General features: G+C 38.4%; 2 protein-coding genes across 2 annotated transcripts; one reads left to right on the plus strand and one right to left on the minus strand.

Moving 5' to 3' along the window:
- Nucleotides 1-102: 102 nt before the first annotated feature.
- On the plus strand, nucleotides 103-6,721 carry LOC110710699 (PHD finger protein ALFIN-LIKE 1-like). The gene is made up of 5 exons (XM_021889033.1): nucleotides 103-425; nucleotides 534-566; nucleotides 1,643-1,865; nucleotides 5,443-5,563; nucleotides 6,097-6,721. The coding sequence occupies exons 1-5, from the start codon at nucleotides 338-340 to the stop codon at nucleotides 6,355-6,357; spliced, it is 726 nt and encodes a 241-aa protein (XP_021744725.1). The 5' UTR covers nucleotides 103-337; the 3' UTR covers nucleotides 6,358-6,721.
- Nucleotides 6,722-10,415: 3,694 nt separating this feature from the next.
- LOC110710824 lies at nucleotides 10,416-10,991 on the minus strand. Its single transcript, XM_021889166.1, has one exon. It carries the CDS (start codon nucleotides 10,989-10,991, stop codon nucleotides 10,416-10,418), a length of 576 nt encoding a protein of 191 aa, XP_021744858.1.
- Between the last annotated feature and the right edge of the window lie 4,705 nt (nucleotides 10,992-15,696).

Consider the following 15,696-nt stretch of genomic DNA (forward strand, 5'->3'; position numbering starts at 1 on the left):
AAAGTAAGGGTTAACTTGGACATTAGCCTATAAAATGTCACATCAAAGTCACATGAAAGGGTCCCAATTATCAAGGTTGCATATTTTAGCAACCACCTTCAACTCTCTCTCTCTCTCTCTCTCTCTCTCTCTCTTTCTTTCTCTGTCTCTTGTGGCGATCTCACCGCACTTCTCCCCTCTGAATGACAACAAAACTCCACTCTTTGTCCTCCAATTCAACCATTTCTTCACTCACTTCCTCATACCCTTTTCATCTTTTCCTGTAATTTATTTTTCTTTGTTAAATTCTTAACAAATAAAACCCTTTTAAATCTGCTTTTTATAACGATAATTAATTATGTCATCCTCAAATCCTCGAACTGTGGAAGAGATCTTCAAGGATTTTAGCGCTCGTCGTGCTGCTATTGTTCGTGCTCTTACTTCTGGTACTTTCTGGGTTTTTCTCTCTCCTTTTTTTTTTTTCAATTTTTGATTTCTGGGTTTTTTTGGGTAACCGTTTTGTGATCTGGGTTTTTGTTGTTTTTTTAATTTAGATGTTGACGAATTCTATGGACTTTGCGATCCGGGTAAGTTGAATTTTCTTTTCTTATTTTGTGATTATTTTTCATGGGTTTTTGATTCCGATGCCTATTTTAGTTAATTGGGAAAATGGGGTTTCAGATTTGATGGTTGATAAGATTTTTAGGTCAATTTTGGATTATGTTCTTGTTCAGTTTGTACATTTGGATTTTATTGTTTTCGTATTGTTGTAATTTTTATGGGTAATTGTAATTTGGCGTTGTTTTCATGAAATTCTTTTATTTCTGGGTTACTGAGTTTTCATACTTGTTAGTTGTTACCCAGTTCAATGCTGTATGTAGTTGTTGAAGTTAGTTGGCTCTTAAATTTTGGATAAAAAATTCGGTTTTGCAAAGTCTTCAAAAAAATTAAAAATTTATTAAAAAAATTAAAATTTTATTAAAAAAATTCAGCCTTTTTGTTTTTTTTTTTAAGACATAAAAAAACTCAGATTTATTGAGTGTATTTTTGTACTGAATTTTGATATCGAAATTCAGTGGTTAGCCTGAAGTTAAAATCTCAATATCAGATTTGGGTAGTTGGTGATGCATGAATACAAAAAGGGTTATTTTGTCTCAATTAATCAATCAATCAATCAAAGCCTTAATCCCATAATTGGTTAATTTGACTAATTTTGTTTAATTTTAAGTACATTAGTGAGATGAGTTATGTTGCATAGGAATTACATTGTCCTGTATTTTCATACGAGAGGATTTAGGTACAGGGGCAGGTGACAGCACCTTTTTTCTTAATATATCTCCTTTAAAATAGAGGTTCAAGATGAGCAAAATGTGTTTTACTTAACATGTTTGTAATATCTCCATAATTTGAGTAGTAAAGAAATGTCATCTGGATAGACCATCTTATAAATTACTGGGATTTAATCACGTAATTTACTGAACTTTCAATAGTATAAGGCTGATATTTGACCTTGAGGCTACACTGTAAGGCCAGAGCCTTGCTATTGCTATTGCTATTGTTATTAGCTATTGTGATATGTTACTGTGTAAGTGATATCTTGCTGAACCATGGTGCTAGAGTAGCTGATATTGTTTCATTTTGCTTGTTTTGTGTCTCCTTGCAGAGAAGGAGAACTTGTGCTTGTATGGGCATCCGAATGAATCGTGGGAAGTTAATCTCCCTGCAGAAGAAGTACCACCTGAGCTTCCCGAGCCAGCTCTTGGGATCAACTTTGCACGGGATGGAATGAACAGGAGAGATTGGCTTTCTTTAGTTGCTGTGCACAGTGATTGTTGGTTGTTATCTGTGGGTTTCTATTTTGGTGCACGTCTTAACCGCAATGAGAGGTATATATTTTCTGTTGGTCTTGTGTGTGGTTATATGCTTGTCTTTCCTTTTTATAAGGATGGACACAAGCTCTTCTGAGATATGTTGATAACCTGATAGTTATGCTGTGGATGACATGTTGGTTTATTGTTGCCATTTGATGTACATGTGCGCAGTTAATTTTGTCATGTACTCATGTTGACATGATTAAACACATTTATGGTTCTCCAATCTGCTTGGAGACAGCTGTCTATACAAACCAAAGTTTGGAAAATAGGAAGCAGAGAGAGGGAGATTTGGGGGTAATCATTTCCCCAGACTTCAGAGGCAGTGTCAAATGGTGAAAGAGACAGATGGAAAGTCAACTTTAGTGGTGGAAGTAGGGGCTGACTATATTGGGTTCTCTGAGGATAATAGTTGAGGACTAGTGATGGACCTGATGGCGTAGCCGCGTAGGACCAATAAGGGCAAGATTTAGACATGACAGGATGTTGAAAATAAAATTGCCAATGATGTTTGGCTTTGTTGGTGAGAGTCGTAGAAGAGGGTGGTGAAATTTGATCTAGAGTCTTTTTTTTAGGGATGATAGAAGAGGAAGATAGGAGGGAAAGGGAAGACTATATGGTTAGAGGGGTAAGGGAAGACTATATGGTTAGAGGGGTTGGGGAAGACACGAGTGGAAGTCTTAGTAAAATTAAGCACATAGGCTTAAGATGTCACTGTTGTAAGTTTTGTAACTTTTCTATGCCTCCACCCTATATTATACATCCACATGATTTTTTTTTTTTTTTTCCCAATAGTATTATGTGAATATTATAATACTTGGTATTTTACCAATGTAGTAATTCTTGTTAATGATTGAATACCTACCGTTTCTCAATATGTGCATAGTCCTCTTTTTCTATAATTAAATTGCATTGTGGAGTTACATTGTGATTGGTGTTTGTCTTGCATTTGCTTAAAATGATAAAAATGTGTCTCCTTAGGGTGGTTTAGAAATTCTATGGGCATGTCATTACATGAAAGAATTTAGTTAGAGTGGAGTCCTCATGTCCCAAATTTTGAGTTGTGGCAAGTTGCAGACCAGTTGCACACCTGAATAATATATCCATAGTTAACCTATACTACCTCCATGTAACAGCCATTATGCATTCTATAAAGTTTCCCTCTGTTGCTTTGTTAAGTTTGTCATTTTATTTTTAGTAGAAAACTGTAAGTGAAATAAGAAGCTGGTTGGTTTTTAGAGAAGTGGAAAGGAAATCAGAATCATAAACTCCTTTGTTGCTGTTTGGTTGTGCACTATTTTGATTAGAATGTTCAATAGGCTAGGATGGATGATTCATTAATAGAGGAGCGAACACTGAACAGTGGCAGATTTAAGTCAGTTGGGGCATTAATGTTGGGATTTTGAGAGCTGTGTGCGTTGTTGCTGAGATATAAAGAAGGGTCTGGAATCTTGAGAGGAAGAGAGAGGTGAAGGGAGGATTAACAAATATAAATATCCTTTTTGCTCAACTTAACGATACCCCCCCCCCCCCCGGGGGGGGGACTGTAATTTTTTTTGTCTTTAGTTTCTCTTTCTTCATTTCATTCCTTTCCTTACTCTTGAACGCATTTTGAATTTACTTTGACATTTTAAAAGGGGAGGGTACTCATGGGAGGACTCTACTGAATGGAATTTGCCTGCATGAACATTAGTTTCAAATAGAAACTTATCGCTGATGATTATAAGAATGAGTGGCCATTTAGAAAGGCATATTACAACTTTGAAAGCAAGTTCAAATTGAAGTTAAGGATTTTAGAGTAACAGTCTTTAAGAAGCCATCCTATAGAAAAACTGGGGAACTCTAATGATTCCTATGACGTATTCAGGTTCTGTAGAAAACCACCAAATAAAGTGTCCCACATCATAGAGTAGTAGAAATAGACCCCTTTATAATCTTGAGTTACTCCTATTGCAAATTGGTTTTAGGACAGAACCTCCTTTGGGCTTGTAAATGGTTCAAACTTTCTTCCATTGATGGGTGTGGCACTGTGTCCCAAACCCTTTTGGCCATTGGCAATTTTGACTTTCAGTTGATTGACAAGTGCTCTCTCTTTTATTTCCTCTGACGTTTTGTCTCTTCATTTCTTTCTTGGAAGATTATCTTAGATATACTCTCTATGGGGTACTATATAAGTAACCTTCTAGACTCTATCCCCCTTAAGCTTCTGCATTTTTTTTGATTCCATTGAAGTTTGACTTACCTGGGGATGAATCATATGATAATTTCCCTGCAGCTGTTTGTGATTGATCATAGCTTATTAATATCCACTTGTTAAACCAACTTGAGTCACACCGTGTTCTTTTTCTGAGAAGGTAAACTATCTAGTATGTACCCAAAGTAATTGATTACCTTAATCCTTTTAGTAACTGAGTTAGTGAAACATTTTCAACCACTTATACATTTTGTTGATGAAAATAGGTTGCTAGTAGGATTGATGAGATAGGATGCATGTGTCGTGTGTCTCATTATCTTGGCTTGAATGTGTGCAATGTGGTATCTGTATTTAGATTCTAATGTTGTTAAAGTAGCTGGCTTACACTCTGATATGTCTTGGCTTCTCTCTTATGAGATTTTCTGTGCTATCTGCATTGAGCTGTCACTCGGTGTGGTAAATTGATGATAAACATTTAACTTTGCTAGTCTGCGGCTTATTAAAAAAATCTTGCCTCAAGCAGGCTGGGACACATGAGGCACTTATCTGTGATTTATGGGTTCACTTCCCCCCTTTTTTTTATTCCCTTTGTCCCTAAATATAACCACCATTTCCCCCAAACTCTTGTCCCTAACTATAATTCCCAATTCTCATTTGGGCGGGGTAATTAACCAATACTTTTTTTTTTTTTCCTTCCTTATTTTACCTTTTTATTGTTAACTTTCAATCAAGAAAACCCCTCTATCCTCCATATTTTATCTTGTTGACCCTAAAAATAATAAACTGTTTCCACTACCTTACTTTTATATTATATTTAAGAAATAGTACTCCCATTCCGATTTATTCCCTAAGAATGTGTGACTGGGAGACGTGGGGCTTTTATTGGAGGACAGGAGTAAAGAGGATTGATTTGTTATTAACTGGGGTGAAAGGGGACACTGGTTTGTGACTGCATTGCCATTTTTATTTTTTATTTTTATTTTTTTAACTTGAAATATGCTACTCCGTAATTACTACTCCCTTCATTTCGAAAGATTGTTACTTTATGCGGTTATCAAGGAAAAGGAGATGGTGGAAATGATTAGATGTCACATATGTCGGGTACTTCACAGTTGGACATGGATGACTCAAGACATTTCATTTTTCATCAAAACATGCAAATTCTCCATAAATGCCTCTGACACTTAGATACATACCTGTTTCCAATACTTTGAATCTAGTCCAAACATAGTTTACCGAGATCTCAGTTTATGCTGTCTGTTTATTTGTTCTGCGAGTGTATTTTGTGTCGGCTTTGAATTAAAACAGCAGGCTGCTTATGTTCACAATTTTCTTTATTGTCAGTTGTGAAGAACATTATTGATAAAAGTTTTTTTTTTTTTTTTTTTTCTTTTTCAGGAAGCGTCTATTCAGTATGATAAACGAACTGCCAACTGTCTTTGAAGTTGTGACAGAAAAGAAGCCTGTTAAGGACAAGCCTAGTGTGGATAGTGGTAGCAAATCCCGAGGAAGCACCAAGGTGAGAATAATAGCAGTAGTTCATCATTATCTGGTTGTATTGATACATTATTAGGATTGTTGAATCCTGAGAGTTCCATTGAACTCTTGTTTATGCTTTTTGATAATACAGATATCAGTGACTTGTCTCTTGTGTCTTCTCTGGCATGTTTGTGATACACATCACATTGAATTTATGTGCTTTTAATTTTTTTGGTTATTGAGGGAGAAGGCGGGGGCTGATTCATATTGATTATATCAAATACTGTTGTGTGAAAAAATTTTATACGTAGTATTTTGAATTCAGAATTACATTTTGCCAAAACAAAAACAGAAACAACCTGCTTCTGTATGCTAGTCTCTCTCTGACCTGTATTATTTACACCACTTAGATTGCTACAAACTGTTAGGTATCGGTGTGAAATGTATATTTGCTACCGGATCTAGTATAAACTAGGAGATTGAAGGTGGTATGCTTGTGGGAAGGGAGAAAGTGTTTTTTTTATTCTTGGGGCATTTCCTTTGGGTCAATAATGCCCCTTTGTTTTCTTGCAGAGAGCAAGTGATGGGCAGATCAAGAGCACTCCCAAGCTGGCAGCTGATGAGGGCTTTGAGGATGATGAAGATGAGCAGGGTGAGACACTGTGTGGCAGCTGTGGTGGTAATTACAGCGCAGATGAATTTTGGATTTGCTGTGATATTTGCGAAAGGTGGTTCCATGGCAAGTGCGTGAAGATAACTCCGGCCAAGGCCGAAAACATTAAGCAGTACAAATGCCCATCTTGCAGCTTGAAGAAGACAGGCCGTAGTCACTGATGCTGGTACAAGGAAGATCAGAAGAATTTTTACCTGGGTGGCTGACATAGTATAGCAGATACTAAAACTATCTTTAAAGTATGAAATTTGTAGTTAAATTTGTTGCCAGCTGATGTTTGTTTATACAGCACCCGCATTTTAATGTGATCCAAGAGTTCTTTATCTGTCTGGGAGTCTTGTATTTTCTTGTATCGGATAGTCTGGTTTATGATAAATGTATTCGTATTAGTAGCGATAGGCAATAGCCAATCACAACTTGATGTTATCAGTAACACATAGGTTGATTGTCTTAAAATTTCAAGTATTCAGCAATCATTATACATCGAAAGCTGAATTTATTAAACTTAGCCCCAAAAGTTTCTCATTCTAAAATGTTTTGATATGCTCCATTTTTTAATAATTAATCTTATCTGAATTCTTCAAGATTCCAATGCAAAATGGAATCTATAATTAATTGAATATCTATATCAAAATATACTCAAGTGAGTTTTTGTTAGATTATTCTTTTTGATTTTTAGTATTAAGTACTTCTTATATAATAATTTGTATATTATGATATATATATATATGTTAAGATTTCTTAATTATCCAATTAAATTTTGCATTGAAAAATTGACTGAAGGAAAGGACTAGAATGAAATGACAAGTTAGGATGATAGAGGTACTCCTTCCTCCTAGAATAATTGACACACTTAACACTTGTTTTTTTTTTTTTTTTTTCCTCTCAACTTTAACCATTTTTTTAAAAAATATTATTTAAAATAAAATGTTAATAAACAAATTGTCGTTGGATTTATCCTTAATGTATATTGTTATTGGAATATTAATTTTTTTTTACTAAAAATTATTATATATAATATCTTTTGATGGTCAAACTTAATGATATTACCTTCGTTACAGGTTATGTGCAACGATTTGACATAAAGTAGAGAGGAAAAATATCTAATCGTTGCACATAATCTGTAACGAAGGTAGTATAAAAAGTCAAGTGTATCAATTATTTTGGGATGGAGAAAATAATCAGCAAACAAAAATCACTCTACCAAACAAATTCATTTGTAAGATATGACAAGTCACAAGAAATTAAAAAAAATAGTAAAAATTGAGTTTATAAATCCCAACTTTGGGCGGTTTACTATAAAAAATCCCAACTATGTATTATCCCTAAAAAATCCCAACTTTGATACCCATTTTCTTTTAAATCCCAGATGACCGGTTACTTGAAGAGATGGTTAACTCATTTTTTCTAAAAAAAAAAATTGCCACTTGTCAGAATTTTAATGGTCCAAAAAATAAAATTAATTTTTTTTTTTTTTTACAAAAATCTAATTTATTCAAAAATAAAAATAAAAAATAAAAATAAAAATAAAAAATAAAAATAAAAAAACCCAGCCCCCACCCCATCCCGGAAAACACCTCACCCCCACCCCACCCTGTCGGGAAATCGCCCCCATCCCCGAAAACCCCTCCCCCACCGTTGGAAAACGGCGCCCACCCTTCCCCCACCCCCGATAATCCCTCCCTGTCACCAGAATCCGGCGAAAAACCCTCCCCCCACCCTCGCGAAACCCTCCCACCCCCTCCCAAAACCCCTAACCTCGAAATCGCCCCTCTTCCCTTCCCCTACCCCTGAAATCGACCCACGGTTAGGGAAGGGGAAGGGGGTGTTTTCGAAGGTGGGGGTTAGGGGGGGTTAGTGGGTGGGTTTCGCGAGGGTGGGAGGAGCAAAAGGGGTGGGTTTCGAGGGTGGGAGAAGGTTGGTTGTCGGATTCCGGCGACGGGGAGGGGTTGTCGGGTGTTGGGGGGGGCAATAATCTGGCGGGGGAGGGGTGCGGGTAGGTTGTTTTCCGGGATGGGTGGGGGCTGCTGTGTTTAATATTTTTTTTTTGGTTTTTTAGTTTTTTTTTTGAATTTTTTTTGACCAATCCCGTGTTGACACGTGGATTGTAACCTAGGTAACAGGTTAGGTGACCTGTTAGGATCTTTAAAAGAAAATGGGTATTAAAGTTAGGATTTTTGAGGGATAATGCATAGTTGGGATTTTTTTATAGTAAATTACCCAAAGTTGGGATTTATAAATTCAAATTTTCCAAAAAAAACTATTACTCTTGCTTCCAATTTTCGATAAAAATAAAATAAAATTATTACTAGCCGACTTGGTAAAACTGGTTTTGTTTTTTGTTTTGGGGGTAAATATGGATTGATTATTTACTTGTTACTTGATTAAAAAAAAATTCGTAAAGACTAGCCGTTAAAAATGGCACAACTAAGGATAAATATTACGCGCAAAATCTTATAGATTTACGTAGTACTCAGTTAGTTACATTCTTTGGTTTAGTTTAGGAAAGTACTTTTCATCATTCCATGCATTAATTCTATCTACCATCAAACTTTCATAAACTATATATTAGACCGTTAAATGTTATAGATTTAGCGCGCAAAATCTTTTAGATATTATTTGGTAAGTTAATTTAGGAATGTACTTAGCTTGACCATCAAGTTCATCAACTCTATGATTTCAACCGGCAATATCATACTTTCCTAATTTAAACCTAATTCATACATTCATGCTTTTCATTCTATATATTAATATATACTCTTAACATTCTATGCTTTCTTTCACAGTACAACAATCATCCCTTCCTCCATTTTCCTTTCCTTTCCTTTCGTCGCCCAATTCGTAAACCAAACACCCTTAGCTTCGTACCACCACAAGATCAACCAAGAAAATACGGTGATGAGTAACAAAACAGTTGTTGACATTATGTCTCTTCCACCCAAAAAACGAACTTATGCCTTGGCTTTTTCTACTACCAATCAAGAACCCCATAATTCGAAACGTCTTAGAGGTGATCAATCTACTGATGTTGTTAGTAAGAACAATAATGGTGCATTGTTAGAGTCATTGCGTCAACACATCAAGAGCAATAATATGGATTTTAAAGACATTAGTGATGCTAAAATACTCTTGGACAAGAAGCTTACAAAATCCGACATGAATGGTAAACAAGCGCGATTATCACTCCCTAAGAAGCAAGTTGTCCCAGTGTTTCTAAGCCGTGGTGAAGATTTATTTCTTGAACAGAAAGTTGGTGTTAAAAAGAACGCTCACATCGACGTGAAGGTGATCATGGGATCGTCCGTGTACAATATGCATCTAAGTCGATGGAACTACGACAAGGGTTCATATAGATACGTTTTGAAGCACAATTGGAACAAATTGAGCTTGGATAAGGGGTTGAAGCTAGGGGATAACATTCGAGTCGCGTCGTTTCGATCGGAGAATCGTATTAATTTTGTCATCCTTGGTCCTAAACGTACCTTCACATTGTTTGGGAATAGAGTAGAAGATTATCCTTGGTATTAAATTAACTATATGTACGTTTTATAAGTTGATCTAGTTTTATTTAGAGTACGTATGTTTAATTAGTTGGGGTGATTTATGTAATGTAGGAAGATTGATTATGTTTCATGTAGAAAACATTAGTTAATTGGTGTGATATCTTACGTACTATATATCATTGTTTCTTGATCAAATATGGTCATATGAATATTATGTTAATCATCTTTTTAGCAATATTAATTTGCTTTATTGCTTCATTCATTGTTTATGGTGTTTTTATTCTAGTAAAAAGCGATAGTGGTACAATAAGTTAGGATTAATTATACAGATCATGTTAATTAAGTAGTGATTAAGACCCTGAAGCCCAAGGGCAAGTTGATCATGTTAATTCTAATATTTTTTTTTGATGGAATATCTATATACGGAGTATATATTATTATTATTAATTAAAACTCAAGGGCAAGACTTACTATCCGCCATATGTTACCAATACTTGGCAAATAATGTTGTCTTATGAAGTTATGATGTTGTTTCCTACTAATAATTGTTTACATCATATTTTTAACATAAGGCCAAATTCTAATTAATCGCCTTTCCAAAGCTGTCATTTATTTTTCTGATTTAGATAGCGTCTTGCAAGATATTTTTTTTTTAATTTATTATTATTATTATTTTTTTATTATTTTTTTTTTAAAACAAAGCCCCAAAGGCTTACTCATTCATCATTAATAGGGAGATCATGATCCAAAAACGGAACAACACAATCAGGAAAATTCGACAACCAAACTCTACTACCCAATACCCACAGAAAGCAATGAGCTAACTCATGCGCAACCTTATTACCCTCCCTACTAATATACTTCCAAGACACAGATTCAAAGCCTTGAATTACATGATAAATATCATCAAATATTAAATGGAGACTACTATCCCCTCTCTCTTGTGCTTCAATTGCGTTCAACACCCCCAAGCAATCACCTTCGACGATGATTCTTCGTACTCCATAATCAGCAGCCGCTTGCACACCCCATAGAATGGCCTTCGCTTCAGCTATCTTCGGCTCCCACCTATCTTCCACCATCCGAACAGCAGCAAGCACAGCTGCACCATCAGCTCCACGTATCACAACCCCTGCAGAAGAACCCACCCCCTCAAAAACACCCCCATCCACATTTAGCTTTAGCACGCCAATAGGAGGTGGCTTCCAGCGTTTGCGAGCTGATTTTCCCTTCGGTACAGCACATAAATCCTCCTTTGCTAGCTCCCCAATAAGTTTCTTCACATGCTCCATCGAGTGCTTGGGGTCACACTTCTCTCCTTCAAAAATCCACCGGTTCCTAGCGTTCCAAATAGCCCAGCAGGTCATAATAAAAAGTCCAAGCTCTGAGCTTGACAAGCGCTCCATACCAGCTAACACCAGGTCCTAGAAGTCTCTGAACTCCCCTCTCAAAATTTCGAACAGCTCGCACTCCTCCCAAATTAATTTGGCTATAACGCACTCCCACAAACAATGCAGCTCCGTTTCCTCAGCAACTCCACACACACTACAGCTAGCATCCCTCTCTTGTATTCTCTTACTCAACCCCTTAGAGGTGGGTAAAATTCCCCTACAAGCTCTCCAAAAGAAAATTTTAACTCTTGGGAGTATATTCGAATGCCATACCTTGTTCCAGATCTTAGTAGCTAGTGAAGAAGAAGCCACATTTTCGCTGACCCAATCCCCAAAAATCGCCCTATACGCTGACCGTACAGAGTATTTTCCGTCTTTCTCTAAATCCCAGCAGAGCTTGTCTCCGGGAAGGCGAAAACTAAGAGGAATGCTTAACACTCTTTCCCTTTCAAATGGCAAGAAATTTGCATTCACCTTTTCTACATTCCAGGACGCCGTGGGCAAGTGAATGAGATCACATACCCTCAAATTACACTTATCATGAATAACAGGAGATAGTACCTTTCTAGTTTGCGTCCCGGGAATCCAAGGACAATGCCACACCGGAATATTGAGCCCATCCCCCACCCTCCACCTCATCCCCCTTTGGATAACCCATTTCACACCCCAAAGACCCCTTCATGTATAACTCGGGTTATTCCCAATTTGAGCTCAAATAATCCCCATTAGCAAAATATACTCTTGCAATCAAGCTGTCCGGTTCTTGTATAATCCTCCACGCCTGCTTTCCTAGAAGGGCCGCATTAAAATATCTAAAATCTCTAAACCCAAGCCTCCCTGCTGCTTTCGGCTCACAAAGCTTCCTCCATGACAACCAATGGATCTTTCTCTCACCCTTCTTTTGGCCCCACCAAAAATTCGACACCATCGAACGCAACTCATCACAAAAGGAAGAGGGAAATTTGAACAAACTCATCGCATAGGTTGGGATAGATTGGGCCACGACCTTAATCAACACCTCCCGACCTGCCTTTGATAGCATTCCCCCTTTCCACCCTTGAAGCATCTTCCACAATTTCTCACGAACACCCTTTGTAATCACTCTCTTTGATCTTCCTACCACCGTAGGGAGACCAAGATACTTATCATGAATATCCACCAACTTCACTCCCATCAAATTGGCGAGCTCCCTCCTCTTCTCATCCGAAACACCCTTACTAAAAGACACCGTCGTCTTATCAAGATTCACTTTTTGCCCCGAAGCCAATTCATAAATATGAAGAATATTACGAATTGTCTCAACTTCCTCTACATTCGCACCTGAAAAAATAATACTATCATCTGCAAATAATAAGTGTGAAATAGAAGGGGCTGACGATGCCACTCTGATCCCGTGTAAACTACCATCCACCACGGCTTTATTTAATAACCCAGATAGAGCTTCTGCACAAAGAATAACTAAATATGGGGAAAGAGGGTCACCTTGTCATAAACCCCTAGATGGAATAAACTCCCCCGAAGGTGCCCCATTTATAAGAACTGAAAAAGTGACAGTCGACACACAATGCAAAACACGATCCACCCAGCTCTCCACAAAACCCAATTTCAACATAACAGCTCGCAGAATACTCCATTCAACTCTATCATACGCCTTAGCCATATCTAATTTCAAAGCCATGGACCCATTACTACTGCTCGAATTTTTCATATGATGAAACACCTCAAAAGCCACCAAAATATTATCAGTAATAAGCCTGCCCGGGATGAAAGCACTTTGATTCAAAGACGTAATATCCGAAAGAAAAACCTTTAATCTATTATCCAACACCTTAGTAATCAACTTGTACACCACGTTACAAAGGCTAATAGGTCTAAATTCCGTCATTTTGTCCGGGGACTTTGTTTTCGGAATCAACACAATAAAGGTCTTATTAATTTCTTTCGGAATCACATTACCATTAAGCACATCAATCACAAGAGTAGTAACAGCAGGGCCAACAATATGCCAATAAGTTTGGAAAAAGAGAGGACACATACCATCCGGACCGGGAGCTTTTAGGGGATGCATTTGTTTAAGAGCCGTGAGCACTTCCGCTGCCGAATATTCAGCACATAATCCCTCATTCATCTCACTAGACACACGTGGATCAACTACACTCAAAGCCTCATCAAAATTGGAGCCCACTGAAGATGTAAAAAGAGTTTGGAAATACTCTACCGCCACTTTACATATTCCATGTTCTTCATCATGCCTAACACCATCATCTGCAACAAGACACCCAATATTATTTTTTTGACGTCTTTGCGAAGCTTTCTTGTGAAAAAAACTTGAGTTCTTGTCTCCCGCAGCTAGCCATAATGCCCTTGAGCGTTGTCTCCAATATATCTCCTCATAATGAATCAAATCATTGATCTCCTTCATGACCTTCCTCCTTTCTCTAACCCGATTCTTGGACCTGCTACCTTTGTTGAGAGAAGCAAGTTTTTTCCTCCTTTTTCTAATCTCCCTAAAAATATTTCCGAACTCACTATCACTCCACACCTTAAGTTCAGCCGCACACGCAGCCAACCGACCCTCCACCCATCATCCAACTATGCCGAACCACCTCTTCACACCCATCATTCTCCACCCAAACTTGTTCAAAGCGAAAAGGCTTCTCCTTTCTCTTCGTATTACCCTTTTCCTCATCCAGCAACAACAAAATCGGAGCATGATCCGACCACTCCCTCTCAAGGTTAATCACTTTTGCTCTCGGAAAAGAAGCCATCCATCTTTGATCCGCTAAGGCCCTATCAAGTCGGCATTGAATGTTATCATCCCCCCATTGTCCGTTATCATAAGTAAACTCATACCCCTTAAAGTCTACATCACACAAATTCCAAGTATCCACCACCTCCCTAAAATTCCCCATTTGCCATATAGCCCTATCTCTACCACCTTTCCTCTCCGAATCGAGCAATATTTCATTAAAATCACCTACACACACCCACGGTTCTCCATTACCATTTGCTAGTTCACTAAGGAGCTCCCACGAGAGATGTCTATTGGTCACTTCCGGCCACCCGTAAAACCCCGAAAGTCTCCAAGCTTCATCCCCAACACCCTTTTTGACTAGCACGTCCACATGATGCAAAGACATCGATAGTAATTCCACCTCTAGACCACTCATCCAAAACATAGCAACACCCCCAGACCTCCCTCTACTATCCACCGCAACACCATCATAACCAACTAATTTATCCCGGACTTTACACATTTCACCACAACTCAATTTCGTCTCCATTAGAAAGATAAGAGATGGGGCCTCCCTCCGAATCAAATTCCGAAGGTTATTAACTGCAGAGGAATTGCCCAACCCTCAGCAGTTCAAGCTAAGAATACTCATTGAGCTCGACGGGACTGTTTAGCAACAGTCTCCGCCACTCGCAATCCGGATAAATCATCATCAGTCACCATACCATCCTTTAGTCCATCATTCTCTGTCCTACCCCTCTTTCCCAACACTACCTGATCCTCACCCCTCATATAGCTGTCATATGAATCTTTTTCTCTCGTCCTTTTTTGCCAAGTCCTCAACCCTTTCAAACTCTCTGTCCCCACCTTCCCACTAGCATCCAACTTACCATCCTGATGCGTACCATCCAGCACCTCCTTCCCTTTTTCCATCTTCCCCCCACTCGCATCAACCCCCTCACCCCCCGAGACAAGCTCACCTCCCCTCTTAACATTCTCCTACTCCCCCTTATTCACCACTACCTCCAGCTCCCTCACCCCCGATACAAACCCACCCCCACCCTCAATAAGCGGCTGCTCTCTCACGGGCACCTCTGCCTCCAACTCACTCACTTCCTTCTCATACTCCAAAGATGATTTTGCCTTCTCCTTAGTAACAAACAGTTGTTTCCTCCCACCCACTACCGCTTCAAGCTCTTCATCATCCTTCATCTTGCCCTTTCGAGGCGAGGCCCGCAGCCACCTCCCCCAGCCCAATTTTTCTTGTTTGCACTCCTCCGACACCAAGCAACAGTCTTTCTCTGAATGTCCAATAATCCCACGCGCGAAGCAGAAAAATGGCAATCTTTCATAAGCGAATTCCACCACAATCACATCCCCTTTTTTGTCTCTAACTCGCTGCACTCTTCGCAAAGGTTTTGTGATGTTTAAAAGCACTTTGACTCGCCTAAACCTATCCAAACCCAGCACATCCTGCTCCACCTCCAAGACTTCCTCCCAATTCCCCACAATTTCCTTCACATCATCATCAGTTCTGCAATTAAACGACAGGTTTTTAATTCGAACCCAGAAAGGAGCGTGCACAAGTGAAACATTCTCCGGTTGTTCATCTCCTTCCACTTCCCTTAGCACAAGTAATTTGTTATCAAAGCACCATGGGCAATCCCTCAGCACTCTCTCCTTATCCCTCCAATGGAAAAATTGGAAAGCATAAAGATTAGGACCCAAGACCCTAATAACTATTTTGTTAGTAACACCCCAAGCCTTTGTCATGGTATTCTTAAAAGCCTCGATATTGTACGGTCTCTCAGTCACAAGTCTACCAATCAAGAGCAAATGGAATTTGTCATTCGGAGTTTGTTTGTCAACAGC

Source organism: Chenopodium quinoa, unplaced genomic scaffold (genome assembly GCF_001683475.1).
Source record: "Chenopodium quinoa cultivar QQ74 unplaced genomic scaffold, ASM168347v1, whole genome shotgun sequence".
NCBI lineage: Eukaryota > Viridiplantae > Streptophyta > Magnoliopsida > Caryophyllales > Amaranthaceae > Chenopodium > Chenopodium quinoa.

Bases quoted from the DNA above. Each gene is read 5' to 3' on its own strand.
- LOC110710699 (XM_021889033.1), top strand. From the start codon at position 338: ATGTCATCCTCAAATCCTCGAACTGTGGAAGAGATCTTCAAGGATTTT. The intron at 1,866-5,442 runs GTATATATTTTC...TTTCTTTTTCAG, and splicing joins CGTCTTAACCGCAATGAGAG to GAAGCGTCTATTCAGTATGA. The intron at 5,564-6,096 runs GTGAGAATAATA...GTTTTCTTGCAG, and splicing joins AATCCCGAGGAAGCACCAAG to AGAGCAAGTGATGGGCAGAT.
- LOC110710824 (XM_021889166.1), bottom strand. From the start codon at position 10,991: ATGGAGCATGTGAAGAAACTTATTGGGGAGCTAGCAAAGGAGGATTTA.